A 21,327-nucleotide genomic window follows, 5' to 3' on the forward strand; every position below is an offset into this window, starting at 1 on the left:
AGCGCCAAAGCGTGCACAAGTTTCGTTTGCAACACTTGTCCGCTGCGCTCGGCTCATGTAAGTAAAGGTTGTGCATGTGTTGATGCTGACGGTGCCACGCAGCATGGAATCTGACCTTCCCGTGAGCCTCTCAGTATAAGTTGGAATAAGGTTGAACGGAGCTTGACATTGTATGATATACGCACATATCCCTGCATAACAGGTAAGAGTCTACGTAGGAGGACATATATTTATTATTGGTTCTACAAGATATTCCTTTAAAATGCGGTACATCTCAGCTACAATTAGGTTATAGACAATAGAAGGCTACATCTAAAAATAAAACATAAACCACATCTAATTTCAACTGTGATTGGTGTAGGCGCAAATAAAGATATTCACAGACACAGATTGAAAATTTAGGATGATCGATATGAGTATGCATAAGAAATGCAATGCAATGTGTAATTTTTCTCGAATTTACAAGAGGAGGCTAGCTGGTTGGACTTTCGCTGAAACCCCAAACCTAGGAGAGAAGCTCTTTTGGGAATATATTTTCAAAGTTCTGATACGTGTACCAAGGTTTTTATGGACAGTTCATTAACGTAAGCTCCTTTGGGAGTATATTTTCAAAGTTCTGATACGTGTACCAAAGTTTTTATGGACAGTTCATATGACGTAAGCTATTTTTTCGTTTACTTTGATTTACGTACTGGAGCTGTAACAGCAGCTCGGCATAAGAACGTTTCGGTCGTTTGTATGAGCGAAAATGTCATAATTATGACACCGTAAATATCATCTTTCCTGTCCACTTACTTCATTTTTTCCCTCTGTCTGTATCGATATATTGTGAAAAGTTAATTACATAAACAACGTTTGAATCTATAAGCGGAAAATTAATGTTTCAAACACATTCATCATAATTTTGAGAGTATAAAAATAGAATAAAAAACGAACCGAAAGAAACTCGTCGGAGTACTTTCGGACCCACTTAGTAGTTTGCGAAAATTCTTGCAGACGTTTGTACCTTCGTATTCTTGCTCGTAACTGAAGTTTATTCGAATAATTGGAACATTAGGAGTTCTATGAAAGCTCGGCCTCCTCCTTTCACGTCCCACATCCGGTAGTAATATTTGAATCATGATTTGGTGCTATTCTCTTTCCTAGTCCTCCAAGGTGACATTTTTAAAGAGGTAAGACATAGACTCTTTGTTGTGGATGCGTCGTATCGCTTCAGCAAGCAAAATACTGATGTCTACAGTCTTTATCTTGTGACATTGCATCTTCTGCAGCTCGTGGGGAATCGTGTTAGTAACAACAACCTGTAATGTACAAGAGTCATGAAACTTAGATTGGCTTCACCCGATTTTACTTTGGACAAGAGATGAACATCCTCAAGCAATGGCATCCTCGATCGGCATAACATCTTGTCATAAACTGTATATTAGGCTTACTTCGTCGATTGGCGATTCGTCGATAAGACGGGGAGCATCTGAACTAAGGAGACCATGAGTAGCGAGTACATATATCTTGTATGCACCCCGCTCCTTTAGAACTTCAGCTGCAGCGGCAAACGATTGTACATCATCGACCATGTCATCCTGTAACACTTGTGGATATATCTCCAATTCTGTCGTTTTACAATGGGAAAAAGATTGTGTCCTTGAAACAATCAAACTTACCACCATGATAGCAATACGTCCGCCAACGTCTCCTACCACGTTGATCGGTGGCTTCTCTTTAGCCGGATGCACCGGGACTCCGACTCCCACCTCCATTGTACGCGAAGGGACGACGGTAGGTGGGGAATACCGACCGTCGTTCATATCTGATTCGGATTCTCTCTGCTCTCCGTGAATCACAGCAATACCGAGACGGAGTCGTTCGGCATAGCTTGTCGCTTTTTTAGCACTGCCTGGATTTCTCGCTACTATTACCGAGTTACGGTAATCTGGAATCTAATACGAGAAAGTCTGTTTGTAATCCTTGGGGTGTTATATTTTACGCCTGTGTTACAGAACACAAGAGACCAACCCTCACTTACGCATTCTTGGATATACTGCAAAAGAAATGGGCTGGCGCGTAAATTGTCTACCGGACAATCAAAGAAGCCTTGAATCTCCTTTTGATGTAGGTCCATAGTGATGATATGGGTCAAACCGCTTTTACACATCATCTTGGCAAGCAGCTTGGACACAATGCATCCTCGTTTTCGCATTTTGCACTGTTTGGAATACGGTAGGTATGGAATAACACCGACAATATTCTTTGCCGATGATGTCTTGCAGGCGTAGGCCATTATCAGTAGTTCCATGATATTGTTGTTGACGTCCTTGGATCCGGTTTGTATTATGTAAATATCTTTACCTCGTACAGAGTCTCCGATTTCTACCATGGTCTCCCTGTTCGTTTTATGGTAGACCGAACAGCCTCCGCTCTTCACCCCAAGTCGGCTGAGAAAACAAAATTCAAAAAGTAAACTATGGTCCGCGCCTCAATATGACAAGAGTAGAGAACAGAACCATGAAATTTGGGATAAATTATAAAAAATACAAGAAATGGTAAGACGATTTCATAGAAAAGCTACTCACTTGGCGATCAGCATGGCGAGTTCAGGATGGGAATTCCCACCGATGATCATTATGTCAGAGGTGATTGGGACGTCCATTTTGATACTTGACCTGGGTAGCCGAAAACCGCCTAGTCTACGCGTGAGATATAGTAAGCAGGGGGTCTTTTGCATACAGCGTTATCGGTGGCGTTAAATAGAGAGGTTAGGTTATGTTGGTATCTAGCGTACGAAATGAATTAGCGGCATCCGTGCGTAGATGATTAAGAATGATCGGTGAACGTGACTGTCAGAGATAGAAATGCATGCATGGGATTCAAGTGTCAATTACCTATAGACGTATCGCAGGAGAATGAAAAGGAATTGAGGTGCTACATACGTCACATAGAGGAGCTAGATGATACGAGTGGCCGACGAGAATGTTACAACGAAAATCTCGACAAATAAACACCTTGTTTTGTTGTGAAACATATTAGCGAATGATACTTGCAAGCTTAATACTGCGATGACACAATGCGGTTTGCGACAGTACAAAGTCAAAGTTACAACTCAAACTATGCGTTCGCGTGTATAATTGCTCATCAATTTCTTCCACGGTCATCCATACACGGAGTTTTATTTACCTCCCGGACCGAAGAACAGCCGATGAGCCGACTGGCGAACGGATGATCTGGCGCAGGGCTACCATCCCACGCCGTCGGGCTGGACGTAAGCAATAGATTTCTTGTTGGTAAGAATGATAATTTAAGAGATAAATGATACTCGAGTAACTCGAATGAGGTTTCAGAACTAACACCCGACCACCCCTCCGCAATTATTTTTCTTTCCATTTCATAACCCAACGAACCACACCTAACTTCAGTACGAGAATCTTGCGACTAACCTAAAAGTTACTACATATTACCTAGTTACATACATCTAACTACATACCATTAATTGAAAGGCTATACTGACCTCAAAGGTCGCGACATCTTCTTACAAAAGCTGAGTAATATTACAATCATTGTTTCAACCATTAAAAGTATTATTTAGCACTAATCAAGTCCACGCAAAACCCCTAGAGTAAATCTACCTGGGGAGCAAAGACTAAACGCCGTATTATAGGCAGCCGTGTCTTGCACGAAGTAGTTTAGTCGGCAACGATACCGTAGACCACTGTCTATGTAAGACCGTGCCGTAGACACGACGAGCATCTACACCTGACAATATTGCGCTTGCATTCGATACTTATACCCAATGCTTGCATACACGCATAATAAACACATATGGATACATATATACGCATTTCTTGCGTAATATAATATCAGAATATTAATACTTAGATATTATCAATTCATATCCCAATGTCTCAAAGTATCGTTGCGTTGCGGAGCCTTGAGGGATATATTCAAACATGGATGAAAAAGCCTATTGGCCAATATTACATAGGCACTGCGCATAAAATAAACATTAATTAAATTAACAAACTTATAGGGATCCAAATAAGTAATTTCGACACAAGCAAGCGTTAGATAAATGAAAAAGGGTTGTGTGGCTGTATGAAACCACGATGAAAGTGAAACTTTTCTTCGGATCGTACGCATGCAACTGAAAATTTTCGTCAAGTTTTACCACTCCGCGCTCCGACCGCGTGATGTGATGCTGTCACGCGTTACGTGACGTGATAGTCGGAAGAATAAATGTGTGGCGATGTAATAAAAGTTTCACTTTAAAAATGTATCATACGTGTAATCGGGTGACGATATTAATAGAGGCAGTGTGACGTATGTGGAGGAGAACGACCCTTGTCGCGTTCGCACTCGTTTTTCTATCTTGCTCTCTCCGAGTTTAGTCGCAGCTAACTCGCTGCTCGCTTCTTGCCCGTCAAACTAGATTCGCGCCGCGCGCTCACTCGCCGCCGCGCATGCGCAGCGCGAGTACTCGCAAGTATGTAAGACCGTGCTCGCAATCGGCTGTTCTCAGGTGCGAATATGGCGCAGTAGTGCTCCGCTCGTGAAGACGTCAGACTAAAGTGTTTCCTTGGCCGAAGGACGTCGAGACCACATGCACGACGCTTGGCTCGATCTTGCGGGGTGGGTGTACGGTCCTCCGGCCGTCTCTTCTACAGGAAGATACCGAGACCACCTCACCCAACGCCCGGCTTTCCCCTCGTATCCCCCAATGGACTATTGGTCCACTTGGCAATTCCAAGCAACTTGACCGTATTACGGGGCTCATGCGTCGGCGAGAGCTAAGGAAAACGTAAATCCGTGGGAAAACGCCTCATCACACACTCTCTCTTCCCTTTTTTCGGCTCTGTACCCGCGTGACTCGCCCGTCGTAGTTCGTGCGACATTATCGGGTTCTTCGAGTGGGTGAGACCCTTATTGCGAATTGATGAACTCGATTCTCTTTCATATGGCGCAATAAAAGGGGGGGGAGGTTACGCTTTTGAGTTAGGTAGCATAATTTTAATGACATAAAAGCGAATCCCATAAGGGATAACAATCAATTTGCATCATGATGCAAAGCCCTGTGCAAAGCTAATATAGATCCCTGTGCGCTCTACGCAACAATCGACACAGCCAATAAAATTCTTAGAAAGAGAGAGCAATTGACCCCCACCTCGTTCCCTCGTTGTCTAACTCTAGCGGACACTTTTTGAACGTAACACGGGATTATTCGTCTGTCCTGTGTATGCAATGACAGGCCACGTATCTTCAAATTACTTAGTCGTCGGATCGTAATTTATCCCCCCGAATTGTACGAATGATAAAACTGCAATTTCAAAAACCTATTACTTTTTGGCAAACTTGTACGACAGGCAAACGGTATGTAATTTCATTCATACTCGTAACATGCACCAACGTTTTGACGTCACAAATTCACGCATGAGGGTTTTATTTATTTTTGGATTTTCCCTTTTTTACGTACCCAATATTCTCGAATGGTAATTTATATTATTATCGTTACCATTGCTTCAGAATATTCATTACGCATCAGATCATTCTGATATGTAAAGTACAACGGTGGACATAACGTCGCAATATAAATAAATACAATGAAATGACCGAAGAACAGATGCATTTCTTTGTGACGCTATTAAGTATTTGGTTGATGCATGAGACAGCGAGAGTGATCCGAACAATAAAATGACAGTTCATACGGGGCTGCAAAATAATGTACAAAAAAATGTAAATTTTTGATGAACATGTATTTTAACCAATATCAAAGTCTTATAAGTCAATAAATATATGATTTCATTACTTGTGGCGTATAATTATAGTTCGCGCAATACCGTAAATATACGCGTTACCCACATACAATTAGAAGCGGATAACCGCCTATGTCGAACACTGAATAATAACCCAAAGATTGATCCAACCATTGATCACTCTATATTTTACTAGATCTTCAATGGCAAACCAATTGTGTATTAAATGGCTTCTGCGGCACATGCTGATGAATTTGGAACAAGTATTTGTAACTTCCGTATGTACAATGTTTCCATCAGTCTCACGAAATTTAAAATTTTTATTGCACATTCTCAACCTATGATAATACAACTAATATATGACTATACTTGTTGCGTCGCTCGCAAAATGTGTATAATGACAACCCTGTGAGAATTCAACGGCTCTACTATTCTGCACCGATACAGCCGTCGCTAGTGATTCTAATGTATGTACGTACGGCAAAATGCGGACCGTGATTACTCGATAAGAAATTTGGACATAGGAAAACAAATTTTCACCCCACGGTCGAATAGTATAATCGTACGTATACAGTTCTCGATTATTGAATACCGGTCCAACAAAGAATCTGAAATGGACACGATTCTCTTTGCTCTCGATAATTCAATTATATCCATTTCAGATTATTCCCAAGACAAGCCCACGCAAGTGTCCGAATCTTGAATGATTTTCAGTTAAAATGTATCGCGTTCAAGTATAATGTCTCCGAAAGCTATCACTTGCAAGGGTGAATGTTTAGCATATACTAAATATATGCATATACAATAGATACCCAATAATCACGATATTTACAATTAGATAAGCTTAATGTTACGCTCAGATTTATAACAAAAAACAAGTCGTATTAGAAAACCTCTTTCCTGAAATTGAATCCAAACTGATCACACTTATATCGCAAGATACGAGCTAGCTGCAGAGGGCCGCAGAAGAACACCGTTACCTTACCCTTTTTTTGATCTTGAAGCTGCTTGAACACTTTATCCCAATTCGGACGACCGGCGTTGGTTCTCGTTTTCAACCCGGTGATAAGGTCGCGTTTTTCCTATAAGCATAAATAGCTCGACTCGTCAGAATCCGTTCAAGTAGTAAAAAATGGGGGAAAAAATGTTCGAACCTTTTCATGTAGCAAATCCATTGCTAATTGAAGTCCCACCGCTTTCATGTCGTTCTTCTGCAAGGCACTCGTTATGTACATATGCATCTCTAGAAAGCGTTCCATCGTTGCTCCGAGTTCAGCCTGTTCCATTTCTAACTGCGATAGTAAATTGACAAACCATTCGAACGAGTGCTGGTCCCGATTTATCCAAAAGAAATCTACCTAAAGGTCATGTGTCAAACAGTCGTAACGATAAGATGTCGGCGATAGAGAAATCAAATATATAACAATATTCAATACACAATGATTCTATTCTCACTAACTTTCCTCAAATGCATTACGGTTGGCGGTATTTCACTGGCCCAAGAAAATTTGCATTTTGGGCAGCAATGTCTCGCCTTCCAATATCTATGCATTATCGACTGAAGTATCGAGGCGAATGGGGTGACGCCAATACCAGTAGCGATTAGAACTGCATGCTGAGCTTGAAAAATATGACTGGACGGAGCACCATACGGCCCATCTAAATAAATCTGTAAATGCAATTATATCAGCTTTAAACTCAGGTAACAGGTGCACCGACATTCACGATGGCCCTGGATATTTATAATCAAATTCTGTGCCTGCTCTCCTGTATGGATAATTGACAGTGACAGCTGTAGTGTATTTAACAACAAATAGTGATCTACCGCCAAAGGTTTTCCGACGGGGTAATTGACAGGGGTGTGGAATGACTGCGATTTCTCATTCTCAGACTCTTCGACACTTTGGGGATGAAACACGCTGGCTTTTCCTTTTTCCACAGCAATCCCCGGAGGACTGCGAGTGTTCAACTCGTCTGTTTCTGCTGAAATCACATTATCATCATGTGGTAGGGTTGAGAGCTGCGTTTTCTCTATCGCCCTCTGACGTATAACCATACCGCGAACATGTTAAAGATTTTTAAAACTTACAATCTATAGTAACGACTGTATCGTCTGTTCCACAATTGTCTAGGCTGGGTGTTTTGAACGCAATTATCGTCGGCTTCATTCGCATGTACCTGAAGCTTTGGGCCAAAGATTTATTTTGTGGACTCAAATAGGCCAGACCCAATGATTTCAGTCGCGCTCGCCTTATTTGCGATTCGTCAAAGCTCGGTTCTGACTCAGATCTCGCGTAGTCACGAAGTCTGGGAATGAGGATGTACAATGGATGAATTAAATGGATTCGTGAAATATATACCTGTACGTATATTGTACCGTTGAATACTCACGCGAGTAATCGTTCCCTTTTTTTGTTCCTAATCCGCATGTCGGGCATCGAAATTGATTTTTCAAGTGGATGTTTGTTGCTCAATACTATCTTATGCAATTGCGCGTTGAGGGCCACTTTTTTAGGAAACTGTCTGGGATCATCTGAAATATTTTACAATTCATGATACCTACTGTACGAGAGTCGGGAAATTATTTTTACATCATTTCTACGGTCGAACCGAAAACCGCATTATTTTCCACTCACGCACGCTGACGTGAGACTTATTGAGCCCTGGATGGCTGCACCCGTCGTCACCTTCGAAACTCGGATTCGCCAGGGCTTTGGTTTCTTTCGCGCTGCCTGTAGTGGCCGTGGTTTTGATGCTTCTGCACAGGGTCACCTCGGAATTCCTGTAAATAATTTTGACCGAAGTCACGTCTACATTTGATACATTTGAACCGGTCGAGCATAAACTTACGATGGTAACTTTTCGACGGTCTTCGTAGCTCCGGATGTTCTTTGGGCACAACATTCAACAGGTAAGACGTCTCCGCGGTGTAATTTCATCTGTTCCCTGTCAAAGTACGAATATAAAGTATTCGTCCATTCGCCAACACCACGAATATGAAGCCACATATAATCTATAAGCACGCAAATAATGTGAATGTTAGAAAAAGATGTCACATTCTTACAGTTTACGTTCTCACTTTATAGCTACTCGACAAAGGTCTACCGATAATACACTGTTAAAAATGTTTGTAAATTTATTACAGACTTACTACAAAGAAGTGTAGCTGAATAAAAAATTGTACGTCTCAAAGTGAATTACTAAACATTATCATTAAATTTGTAATGAAATTTTGTGATCTTGCTTAACTTGGTTGGAAAAACGCAGAAGCGTACTTTGAATTCACTAAATTGTGTAGTAAATGTATTATAGATATTTGTAAATTTACCATAAATTTGCTATACGGCATTTGAAATTTACTAAACATACTGCTGAATTTACGTGATAAATTTACACAGAAATTCGATTACACTCTGTTGAAATAAAAATCGATTGTAGCAAAAGCAATTAATATGCATCCCAATTAATTTCACTTTTTGATTTCGAATATTCCATAACTAGATTCGAAAATGTCGCATATGGACTTTAAATTCCGTAATCAGATGTCGAATTTCCCAAGCCTGAGTTCTAAAATCACCCGAAAGAATTTTAGTTTTACTCGATAGTATGTTTTACACGTATTGTACTTAACAAGTTTCTCAACAGTTTTTGGAAAATCATAAATATCCTTGTGAACCAAGACTGAAGTTGTGCGTGTATAAATCCTATACAAAATCCTTAACAGTATCAGATTTTAGCAAAACCTAAAGAATTTCCATGATAATTTTGGAATTGTTTGACGAACTTTCAATTTCAGGCTGTTAAACCGTAAATTTGCTGACTATTTAACAATTTACTACACTTGGAATGTAGATCCTCTGGTAAATGTATTTAAAATTGTATTGCGAGTACGAATTTGAAACGAAAATCTTATTGGTGAGTTTTCGGTGTCTGTAATATCCGTCATTCCCGTGTGGACTGTGTATTGTATTATCGATCAAATAAAGTCATAGAGTCCCACTCGTATGGTGAATTTAAGAAACTGCAATGTGAAATTCCTGTAGGATAGAATAACCTTTATTCAAATTTACTACTACACACATAGCACTAACGTTCGGTGATTTTACTATAGGTATGTATGGTAAATGTCAACATTCTGGTTTAGAAATTACTTACCATATGTATAATAAATTTACAATACCAAATACGAATAATGCATCCTGTACTTTTTTGATTAATTTGCAACGGAAATATTTAATATTACACGATCTTGCATCTCCGCATGCCTCTATGGATTTCTGAGCGAGTGCGTAATTGCAATGTGCAATGGCTGAAACACTTCACGATAGAATATGATTTCAAGTTTATAGACCGACCTTCCTGTTCCGGTGCACTGCTGATGGTGAATGGATGCCATTCGTATTTTGCGACAGCTGGAATGTTGACGAAAACGTAATCACCAGGGTGAAAGTCAAAGTGGTTGGGCCTTTTTATAACGAGATGCGTAACTCTGGAGGGGAGGAGCAGCCCCGAGCAAATGTAAGTGTTTCCGCGCTCCGATCGTAGCCAGGCTACTCGACGGAGTCTCTCCATCAAGTACAGGGCGCAGGGCCCGACGAACCACTTCCAAAAATTTGGTCCATGAAATATCAGCAAGATCCAAAAGGGCACGTAGAGTAAATGTGTCCAGTAAAATATCTGAAACACATTGTTGGTTACATTTCACGTATAGTATGTGACGATAAAATATTCGAGCTTTCGAGCTAACTTGTACAACGAGTGCTCCTGCAAAGTTGATTTAACCAGACTCCTTTAGGCCCTCTCCGAATGCCATTCATACACACCTCGAAGCAGCCCCCTCGCCTGACAAAGGGCATGGAACATATGATCATCACGGTCAGTATAAGAACCAGAGCAACACCGGTCGGATTGGCCGCACCGGGAACAAGGCCGAACAGCTTGGGCTGGCTGGTGAATATCCATTCGGCGTAGGTGTAATTTCCCTTATTTATTTCGTAATCGTTGACGACAATCAGTTCTGGAATTCGGTTAACAGGGACCACAATATATGGTTTTGTTAAACGTTCGTTTCTGCCGGCGGGTATCACAGAGTCATATGTATATATGCTTTATATATGGTGTCTATACATGTATAAATTTGCATGTGCGCGGGTATGTATGTTAAGGGTATATGAATAGTAGGATGGGCCAAAGAAAATTTTTTTTCTTCAGTTACCGTGAAAATATCGTTCAAGATGATGAAAAACAAATTCTGGTAAAGTTTGAGCGCTTAATATTAATATTGAGAGGTACCTCATTGTGAATTTTGATTTCCCATTTACATAACACGGGAATTTTAATCGTTCAATTTCCTACAAAAATATGTATTTATTTCTACAGCACGCTAATTTGCTAGAACGCAATAAAATTCCAAATAAAAAAAATTAAAATTTCCCGTGTTATTTAAATGGGAAATCAAAAATCATCATGAGGTACCTCTCAATATTAAGGTGCATATAAAGACCCGTTGTACACCTCGAAAACGCGGGGATGCAAAATTCCTATACCGCTCAAGCGATCAGAGTGAAACTTGGGCAGTTAATGCCTTATTTTGGCAATAAGTGGAGCGTCTTTTTAATTTTTCAAAATTTTGAAAAAAAATTTACAGATTAGTTACCACCCACAGAAATTGGCCAAATTTTCACAGTTACACTGAATTGATCGAACTATCCGGTATGATGCCACTCGGCGGTGATGAAACACACATTTTGAGCCCAGTCCCATGAGATTTGATGGTTAATGGACGAAATGGCAGCTGATCTGGTTTTTGATTACGAAGTACACCGAAATCTCATTTTGGCGACATTTGTTACCGACCTTTCATGAATGTCGGTAAATATCTTACCGACATTACACGCATACATTACCGGCATGCGCGTAATATCGGTAACAAATGTCGCCAAAATGAGATTTCGGTGTACTTCGTAATCAAAAACCAGATCAGCTGCCATTTCGTCAATTCACCATCAAATCTCATGGGACTGGGCTCAAAATGTGTGTTTCATCACCGCCGAGTGGCATCATACCGGATAGTTCGATCAATTCAGTGTAACTGTGAAAATTTGGCCAATTTCTGTGGGTGGTAACTAATCTGTAAATTTTTTTTCAAAATTTTGAAAAATTAAAAAGACGCTCCACTTTTTGCCAAAATAAGGCATTAACTGCCCAAGTTTCACTCTGATCGCTTGAGCGGTATAGGAATTTTGCATCCCCGCGTTTTCGAGGTGTACAACGGGTCTTTATATGCACCTTAATATTAAGCGCTCAAACTTGACCAGAATTTGTTTTTCATCATCTTGAACGATGTTTTTTCACGGTAACTAAAGAAAAAAAAATTCTTTTTTTTGCTTGGCCCACCCTATATAATGTACAGTTATGTAAAGATATAGTGCGTGATCCTTACTGAAATTGAACAGATGCATTATCGTATGGATAATACTGTAGAATCCGACGAGCACGCCGGTCGTTTTGTGAAGATAGATATGCTGGTCCAATGGTATCACGGAGCTGAATCCATGCGTTCTCAGGAATGTAATAGAGTGTCGGAGCATTAGTATCAGAATAAAGGCACAATTGAAGTTCAGGCACTGACCTATAGAGGGTGAATAAAGCAACAGCTCACGTAAGTATCGTCGCCAGATAATAATGGCACCGTTCTAGACGGTCTGAATAACTTGCGCATCGATCCGTAGATCGCTTGGTAAAATTCATTAGTAGTGAAATATCGGCAAGGTGTTACGGAAGAGCCTCTGCCACCTTTTGAGTTGGTTAAATTTTTGCGGAAATGTCAACCGACTTATAAAAATCAACAAGTGTACCGCAGCTGACTATACGTGAAATGCACTTATCGGTAGTATTATTTTTTTGACCTACAACGGCGTAACTGCAATCAAGACTCACCGCAAGCTCTGGCCAGAATGACAAATCCGTTGGAAGACTTGTACTGTATCGCTCTGGACACGAATAGCCCAGCATTGACAATGAGAAATGCACTTGTGAATATTATGTAGACATAATTATTCTTGATGTAGGGCTTGGTAAGCTGATACGGCCTAAGAGCCGACAATCGGCGAACTGAGAATTGCTGCTTCGGTTCTGGTTTCGGAGGTACCAGCCATCGATCGATGCTGCAGTATCAATTTCATTATAACGAAGTCCTCGCGAAAGCGAGCGAAATCGCTCGAGGGCAGTGTCACTGAAACTCACCTGATAGACAAATTCTCCAAAAGCCCGTCGTGTTTCTCCAGGACGCTTTTCAAGGATTCGAAGGTAATCGCGCCTCTGTTTTCTTGATCGGCGTCTTCGAACAGGGCGATGGTGAGATCCTCTATCTGATCCTCGCTGAATGTCATGCCATTTTCTTCCATGCAGGCGCGGATCACATGCTGCAGTTCCCGGTGCTGAATCAATCCGTCGCCTGTTTTACATATCGGGAAGCTCGTCAATTATGTACATTATTACATTTAGACACGACGTTGTATAGTTTCGTTACGATGACTGGATTCAAATGTGCTCACCGTCGATATCGTAGACTTTGAACAAAAACTTGATCTTGTCGTCGGGCGTTTTTCCCGCAAATTGATGCATCGAGTCGAGAAACTCCTGAAGCGATATTGTTCCTGAATTGTCCTTGTCGAATATTTGAAACACCCTCTCGGTGAAGAATGGCTGAAAGTTTGTATACAAGACATGGAATATCGAGTTATACATACAGGTATATTAACTGGTCGATGTACGACAAGCTTCCAAAATACGCTCAGTGTGCTTACGTTTTTAGATATGACTATTTTTTTGAATTCCTCTCTTCTGATTTCCTCCTCATTTCCTACGGTCTGCTTGAAAATGTTTTCAAGATGCGCCAAACTCTCCTTGTCAAATCCGGCACGTGATCTGAGTTCAATACATTTCATTGAGATCTGCTATAATGAATCGATGAAAAATGATACTATACATAAAACGTATCTGTACCTTTAAGAGAAGTGAGTGGTTAGGCATAGTTGGGGGTAGTTAGGTTGGCAAATGGATGGGTCTGCATGGGTAGGTAGGTATGTATTTAGTTGGGTAGGTAGGAGAAGTGATAATCCAAACTCACCGAATGCTGGTGATGCTGCCAACGAATTCCATTATTTGTCCCGTGGTCACGTACCCGGTACTTTCCAGGTCGAGAAACCGAAATATTTTTTCAACGATCTGTGAAGAAAAAAAATGTCGAGTCAAAGTTGGAAAAATACACGATGTAACGTGGAATAAATATGTACAATAGTTGGCTCACTCCTTTGGCTCTGAGAATTTGGCGAAACGTGAACGCCGTGACTGCCTCTTTGCCGCACAGCACGTAGGCAACACTTTCGAGCTGCTCGGCAAAGTCTATCTGCTTTTCCGTACTGTTTGAATAAATAAAATACGTTATCGCTACAGTTTTAATTACGTTCTTGCTTTCGCGGTACTCACGTCAATCTCTCCTTCAAAAATTCAATCCAGTCGTCCTGGATGAGCAATCCGTCCTGATCGTGATCGAACAGGATAAACAGTTTGTCTATGAAATTCTGAAACATATATGATTTAACCATATACATACATATATGCATACACGCGCGCGCGCGCGTGTGTGTGTGTGTGTGTGATCTTTATTATACCAGGGCCGGTGGGAGCCGTAAGGCAAATAGTAAAGCGCTATCACAAAATGAAAATATACGTTACAAAAAAAGAAAACAACATTACATAAAATTACATAAACAAATAGATTTGTACATAACACATCATATGGAATTATCCAAAAGATACGATCGATAAAGCTTCAGGTGGAGAGAGTAGTGACTTTGCGCTAAAAGGTTACAATCTAAGGACTGTAATAACTGTAAGAGATGACTAAAAGTCTTTAACTAAGTTGCATGAATGTAAGAATAAAACTGTAAAACTTAAAAATAAATGCATAAATATTAAACAGCTAAAAAATTCAGAGGTACAAAGTCAAAATATACAAATTAACTGTAGAAAATAAAAAAATAAATAAATGCAAGTGTAAAAATGACATCCAAAATAAAAACTGACATGTATACATATAAATGAGCTAAAACGGTTCATAAATATGAAGTATAAATGTAAAATAAAATCTAGGAACAAAAAACTATATGTGAAACAGGAAATCAGTACGATAATATTTAAAAATATAAAAATCGGACGAAAATCATAAACGTGCAGAAGGAATGGCGAGTAACCTACTCCGCTCTAATGCCAGAAAATGTTCCCGCAACTTAGGCCTAAGAATATCAGGCGAAGATGCAGCCCTGACTATGGCTTTACCAGACGCTGCAATTTTAGATTTAAATAATCGGTGAGATCATTATACACTACGCAACAGTAATCAATACGCAGCAGAATAAGGGACGACACGAGCATTGTTCTGATTTCTTGTGAGAAGCATTGAGAGTGCAACCGGAGTTTGTGAAGAGTCCTGTGTACTCTGCGCGACACCTGCAAAATATGACTATTCCGCGAGAGGTCGGCTGAAAGATGTACACCCAGGTTACACACAGAGTTGACGTCGGGCACGGCAACATTATTAATAAAAACGGTGGTAGCTGCAGGATTTTTAGTTGCCGGACATAAGGAGAGCTGCCTCGAATAATGGCCTTTGTCTTTTTGGCATTAAGATTGAGCGCATTTGAAGCAGCCCACCTTGCAACAGCCAAAGCATCTATATTTAATAGCTCTAAAGTAGACAATATATCCGCAGAGGTAGCGTGTAAATAAATTTGCAAGTCATCCGCAAATAATGCGTGCTTCGTAAACTGTAAAACTGATCGTAGCAGGATGAGCATTAGTAATGGAAATGAAATAGGTGATAAGCTCAAGCGCGGAAACAATATATAATATATGTATAATACTCGTATATATTGCATCCTGCATATTTTTTCGTAACTTTTCTTTCAAAATGCACATGTGACAGGCTCTCGTCCAGGATCCTGAATTTACAGCAATTCGGGCATATTTTCAAGCAAACGCGACAGCGAGAAGAGCCCGCGCGTTCAAACGAACGCCCTGTCGCGCGGTTATTTATTGCGGTAATTCGGTCCTTGGTTAAATCGGAGCAAGCCGAGCTATTGACTTGGATTAGTAATTGGAATGTGCGCGATATATGTAGCGTTGCGCTGCATGCGTATGGGCATTAGGAGAATCATAGGTATACAGTATACTGGCATAGGATGTGGTATAGCCTTGGTCGGCAGTGGGGAGCGATAAGCTGAGAGTGAGTTGACGGTTGAGGAGGGTTTGCTCTGAAAATTGCTTGCCATACCGCAGTATACACCTGAGCTCTCGACACAATTGCAGTTGGTATGATATACTTGCACACGGACTCACATAAGCATAGACTTATGCCTGTGATTTGTAATATCTGCCTGCCCGAAGGCAAGCGGGGCGCGGCTTCACGCGGCTGACGAACAAAGCGACAAAATAATGGGCCAAGCTTCAAAATTTTAAAGTTGAAAAGCTGACAGGCCCTGTGCAACATAATTATGCGAATATGAATCTATTGTCCCGTATTAGTAGTGCAACGCTATTCTGCGAGCGTCGTCCGTAAAATGGTATACGGATAACCGCTGGAATGAAGCCCTGCCAGGCAATAGCACATTACGTGACGAGTGCGGGAAGTAGGTGATACCTGCCCCCCCCCCCCCCCCCCCGCGCCGAGTTATGTCTACTATTTTTTGATACAGCGTGCGGTAAGTTCGTTTTACTGTGCCTGTGGAGCGTGCGGTAAGTAAATGTTACCTTTACAGCGATCAATAAAATTGTAATAACAAAGTCCTACGCACTGTGTATTTACCAGATTATACTGTATACAGATTATGGGTCTTATAATCGATGGAAACGTACACGGCGCTAAGGAGCGAAGGAGACGCTCGGATTACTAACATCGATTGATAAAAGGTCGTATTAGCTTTTCTTTGCGTACGCCCTTTCTGTATGCTTATGTTATTGTTCGCTCGATGTCACTGCCCCGATAGCTCAGTGCTCCCGAAACTATAATTTCACTTTCAATACTAACAATAATGATAAACAAACTTGAAAATCATCTTCCAAGTTTTGCACATCAAGCAAACAGCAACATAAACATACAGAAACAGCATACACAAAGGAAAACTGATATGACGTTTTATAATCGATCTTAGTAATCCGACCGTCGCCCTCGCTCCTTAGCGCCGCGTTTGTATACAGCAATTATAAGACCCATAATCTGCATACAGTATCATCTGTTAAATACACAGTGCGTAGGACTTTGTTATTACAATTCTAGATATCGCTGTAAAGGTAACATTCACTTACCGCACGTTCCGCAGCCACGGTAAAACGAACTTACCGCACGCTCTGTCAAAAAGGTATTGTACCCAAAACGATCGTTCGTCTGCACAAATGCTGCTGGTGGAGGCAGGTAGTTCACCTGTAATACTTACATCTCAGGGGATGGGATACTGCGCTCATGGTAAAAGGAAACGAAAATCAAACCCGGACTGTACTTCGGTATAAGTTTTACGCGGCCGGGGTGTAATAATGTAAACGGGAATAATTGGCGACGGCGCAGCTGTACGATGGATTGGATTGTAGGATATAAACCGGAACAGGGCGATTGACTGCATTGACATTTTGTGGTATCGTTTCAAGGTTTTTTGCACAATCACATATCGTAGTGGCAATTGCAACTCATACCATCAGTGTTATCAATGCACGTCGTATGCATTATAGTTATATCTATAACGTGTATTTGTACACCACCTATCTCTCATAACGAAGCTTTTTCTATGTGCATCTTTCGTTAACCTACGCCCTGCATTCTCAATCTACGGGTTGTCGTGACTATATCGCGTTCCAGGAAATATACTTCGTAGGTATGCTCATAATGTATAATAGATTGAGGGTAAACGCATCTGTATGTATATCGAATTACAAGATTCGGGCTCATTGGCATGAACAACTTATTACACGGATTGCGAAAGTCAAGTGTGTCTCATATGTATATATACATACTATAGTACGTATATGTATACATCTACGCCGGATAGAAGTTAATTTTTATGCAATTCGATACGATCGGTGAGATTATCATGTAAATACATAATGCTCACACACAGGTATATGCCTACAGCTTACGACGCGGCGGTGAATGTCGGTTGCGATCGCGCGAGCTGCAGCATGTGCGTTCAAGGTAAATCAAAGTTAATAAATAATGAAAGACAGCCGATTTGAAAAGTGTAATTCATTTAGCTGGTCCTTGAGGCTGCGAGCAGGTCGTGGAAGTAAAATTACCGATACGACAGGCATATTAAAATTTTACTATTATACCGTATTACGATGCATGTACAAGGCGATCGGAATCCATAAGCTTTCGCAAGCACTGCCGAATCAATTCTAAAACACCGAAACTTTCTAAATACGCACATGAAACGTCATAATTCCGATCGAATTCAAACTTCGAAATAGAGTCCCGCAAGCGTTTTCATACATCTAAAATTATTTTGACACGCACCAAGCGTCAACTGTTAGCAATTTAAGATTAACGGCCGATAGCGCCAATAGAGATTCAGATGTTTTATCACGAAATAATGGCTCAAAAACATAAAACATCATATTATTCGTGAACACTTCATCAAGTGTTATTTGGTAAAACATCAAAATTTTTACGCAATCCTAATAATCGTAAGGAAAATCGATTTTCCTCATAATTATTAGGATTTCGTACAAATCTTGATGTTTTATGTCATTGTTGATTTCTACAACACGCTAGTTCATTGGGACGCAAAGAAATTCGGAAAAAAAAATTTCTTGATATTTGAATGGGAAATAAAAAATCACAAAGAGGCACCTCTTAATAATAATATTAAGAGCTCAAACTTTACCAGATTTTTTTTTAATCATCTTGAACGATATTTTCACGGCAACTAAAGAGAAAAAAAATTAATTTTTTTTTTTGGACCCACCCTAATATATTTTATATATGCACCTGCATGTTCGTTTGTTAGCACGCGGCTGTGCGAAACTCGGAGCTACTCAGAGTGGACTTGTACCCTGAATTGCCAATAATTATTAGGAGTCCCCTGTTGCGCATCCACAAAAACGCATATTATACATTGAGCAAAGAAATTTTTTTGCGCCTTACGATAAGCGCCGATATTATAATATGATGTGGCAGGGATAAAACACAATTTCCTTTCAAGAGTTGCTGTGTGTTCATCCTTCTGGACAAGACTTTTCCGAATGTTTCCTTTTTTTCAAATCTTATGTCAGTTTGTAGCTCGATCTGTGGCGTCAAGTGACGTTAACAATGTAAATTCGACGCCACAATACAGCGTCGATTGATCCATCGGTGAAAGTGATTTTAAAAACTTTATACACTGTACCAGAACTCGGTCGTGCCGGGTCGTTTGACTGGGTATCCAATTTTTCATTATACAAGGAAAGTGCCGCATTCAGAATAAATCGTCATAAGCTCCGTAAACAGTTTTTCCGTACACAGTTTCAGCGTGAGCCGAGACAATTGTCCCTTCTCCCAGCCCGGATTAACGCGTGAGAGCCACCGATACGGCAGGTAGTGCAATTAGGATTCAAACTTCGAAAGCGACAGGGCCACCCGGGCAGGGATTGAGCTGATTAAAGATTGACCAATTCGAAGGCCAGTATGTATAAGACAGTCATGCCTGAGCCTAACGAACGAGATTCACTTGACTGCGAACTTTCTCAATACTCGTGTGGTGTATTTACTTGCGCCTTGGTAGGTAAGTATAGGTATAATTTCATACGAGCGTGTGTACAAGGTACGGGGTCGAGATTCCATCGCGCCTATCGTCTAAGTCGTAATGTGACCAAGATTTACGCCAAGTCCGTCATACCTGTAACGATTTTAGAAGACCAGTACAGTACTATATATATATATATTACTATTATATATATATATTTATTAATATATAAATATATAAATATATATATATATACTGCACCAATAACAATCAATCGGCGCAGTTATATTTTTGGCTATTCCACAAGATGGTTAACATTTGGTGATATTCATAATTTCACTACCTAGTCTTCGGTCAAGGATTTCGTAATTCTGGCTATAAAGAAAGTTTTAAACGTTTCACGGAACAATTACTAGCGGCGAAGGAAATGTTACGAAGTATACCACGATGTTGGCGATGTTTAACGGAGCAAACTTGTAGATTTAACGTCACCTGAGGATGACGGACGGACGTTACGGTACGTGTTTGTCTTCGCATCGTTTTTAGTTCGGCTAGAGTAACGAAAGTGTATGCGACGATCACATCGTAAGAAAAGAGGACACGTGGGTTCAAGCAACGACAAGGACAAGAGCGCAGTTACAGACACGAGTTACATCGAACAGAGGTTTACCTAGGGATCGAGAATATCTCCCAGCAATTACGCTTACGTACAGAGTGTAGGGTACCCGACCTCAAGCTGATGGATGTAACGATTACAGCAATAATTTCATTCGATTCTTTATGTCATATTTGTTATATCGATTTCGTCGCTATAGCACACATATATACGTATATAATTTTCAGCATCTTTCCTCGCGGCGTTCGATCTCGTGTCTCATGGTTTCACATGCAATTCAATTGGTTTGAAAGAAGAGATTTGAAGAGTTGATTTTTTTTTCAACAAAAGTAACTCGTTACAAAGCCGACGTGTATTGGATACCGGCGATGAAAGTGGAGCCCAAGTGCTTGCGATTACCTCGTCTTGAAGTAATCTCCTAAATCCATCTCTGGTGTAACGAATGTTGGTGTTGACTATTTCGGAACACTCCTTCAATGTCACTGTTCTTCGACGTTCGATCAAGCACTCTTCTTCCATTATGCTAATTTGACCGAAAGGTTTTCTCTGCGCACTGCACTTATGAGCCATTGCGCCAGTTCTGTTTGCTACGGATGTTTCTCAAGTTATGTTTCTGCGATATATATTTCGTTTCGCTATTCTTTGTAGTTATCTGTTTAGTTTTATTTATTTTTTATTATTATTATTATTATTATTATTATTATAACAGCATCACGGCTAACACAGAGCCTGGTAAGGGTGGACTTTAGGATGGGGAAAGGCGAGGGGAGGGAGTTTCGAAAAACACTTGCTAGTGATTCTCCATTATGATCCAGGTAATGTTGCGCAAAAAATTGCCGCGTACGTTACTTCGCGGTGAAACATTAATGAATATAGGTCACGCGAGTGTATAGCATACACTGTTTATACTGTATTACATTATAGTATATTTATTATCGGAGACGGAGTTTACCCGCGTATAGCGAAAGACTGAATGGAAAATATGTCTGCATCGGTAGCCGTGAATCGGTCGGTTGTTCGACAGGGGAATCTAGATTGTGTGTGGGGATAGACAACCTTTCACTTTTTGACAGCACCGACCAGCTATGGTCGTAATGTAACTCAACATTTCATCTCAATATATGTGTAAAGATTTAGAAAATAATTGAGAATACAAGTTATGGAATTCGCCAAAACCGAACAACTTATTACTCGTATA

The 21,327-nt window shown here is 40.4% G+C and overlaps 2 protein-coding genes across 10 annotated transcripts; both read right to left on the bottom strand.

Annotated features, from left to right (window-relative positions):
• Window positions 1-214: 214 nt before the first annotated feature.
• Window positions 215-3,210, bottom strand: LOC124408118 (phosphoribosyl pyrophosphate synthase-associated protein 2). Of its 7 annotated transcripts, none has more exons than XM_046884834.1 (6): window positions 3,172-3,210; window positions 2,571-2,660; window positions 2,024-2,432; window positions 1,662-1,937; window positions 1,434-1,580; window positions 215-1,301 (listed from the first exon to the last, which is right to left on the bottom strand). In XM_046884834.1, exons 2-6 carry the CDS (start codon window positions 2,645-2,647, stop codon window positions 1,143-1,145), a joined length of 1,068 nt encoding a protein of 355 aa, XP_046740790.1. In that variant the 5' UTR covers window positions 2,648-2,660; window positions 3,172-3,210; the 3' UTR covers window positions 215-1,142. The 7 variants fall into 7 exon arrangements, with proteins under 7 accessions (XP_046740790.1, XP_046740787.1, XP_046740785.1 ...); XM_046884831.1 differs by having other exon boundaries at window positions 2,571-2,684; window positions 3,039-3,172; XM_046884829.1 differs by lacking the exon at window positions 3,172-3,210 and adding an exon at window positions 3,000-3,155 and having other exon boundaries at window positions 2,571-2,684.
• Window positions 3,211-5,778: 2,568 nt separating this feature from the next.
• On the bottom strand, window positions 5,779-20,803 carry LOC124408175 (NADPH oxidase 5). Of its 3 annotated transcripts, XM_046884918.1 has the most exons (20): window positions 20,529-20,803; window positions 14,232-14,326; window positions 14,053-14,164; window positions 13,873-13,970; window positions 13,550-13,670; window positions 13,298-13,448; window positions 12,987-13,197; window positions 12,681-12,907; window positions 12,184-12,372; window positions 10,565-10,758; window positions 10,097-10,418; window positions 8,592-8,754; window positions 8,378-8,523; window positions 8,133-8,274; window positions 7,831-8,048; window positions 7,567-7,724; window positions 7,201-7,410; window positions 6,896-7,099; window positions 6,727-6,823; window positions 5,780-6,023 (listed from the first exon to the last, which is right to left on the bottom strand). In XM_046884918.1, exons 1-20 carry the CDS (start codon window positions 20,697-20,699, stop codon window positions 5,872-5,874), a joined length of 3,381 nt encoding a protein of 1,126 aa, XP_046740874.1. In that variant the 5' UTR covers window positions 20,700-20,803; the 3' UTR covers window positions 5,780-5,871. The 3 variants fall into 3 exon arrangements, with proteins under 3 accessions (XP_046740876.1, XP_046740874.1, XP_046740875.1); XM_046884920.1 differs by lacking the exon at window positions 12,184-12,372 and having other exon boundaries at window positions 5,779-6,023; XM_046884919.1 differs by lacking the exon at window positions 5,780-6,023 and having other exon boundaries at window positions 6,050-6,823.
• Between the last annotated feature and the right edge of the window lie 524 nt (window positions 20,804-21,327).

Source organism: Diprion similis, chromosome 7 (assembly GCF_021155765.1).
Source record: "Diprion similis isolate iyDipSimi1 chromosome 7, iyDipSimi1.1, whole genome shotgun sequence".
In the NCBI taxonomy this organism is placed as follows: Eukaryota; Metazoa; Arthropoda; class Insecta; order Hymenoptera; family Diprionidae; genus Diprion; species Diprion similis.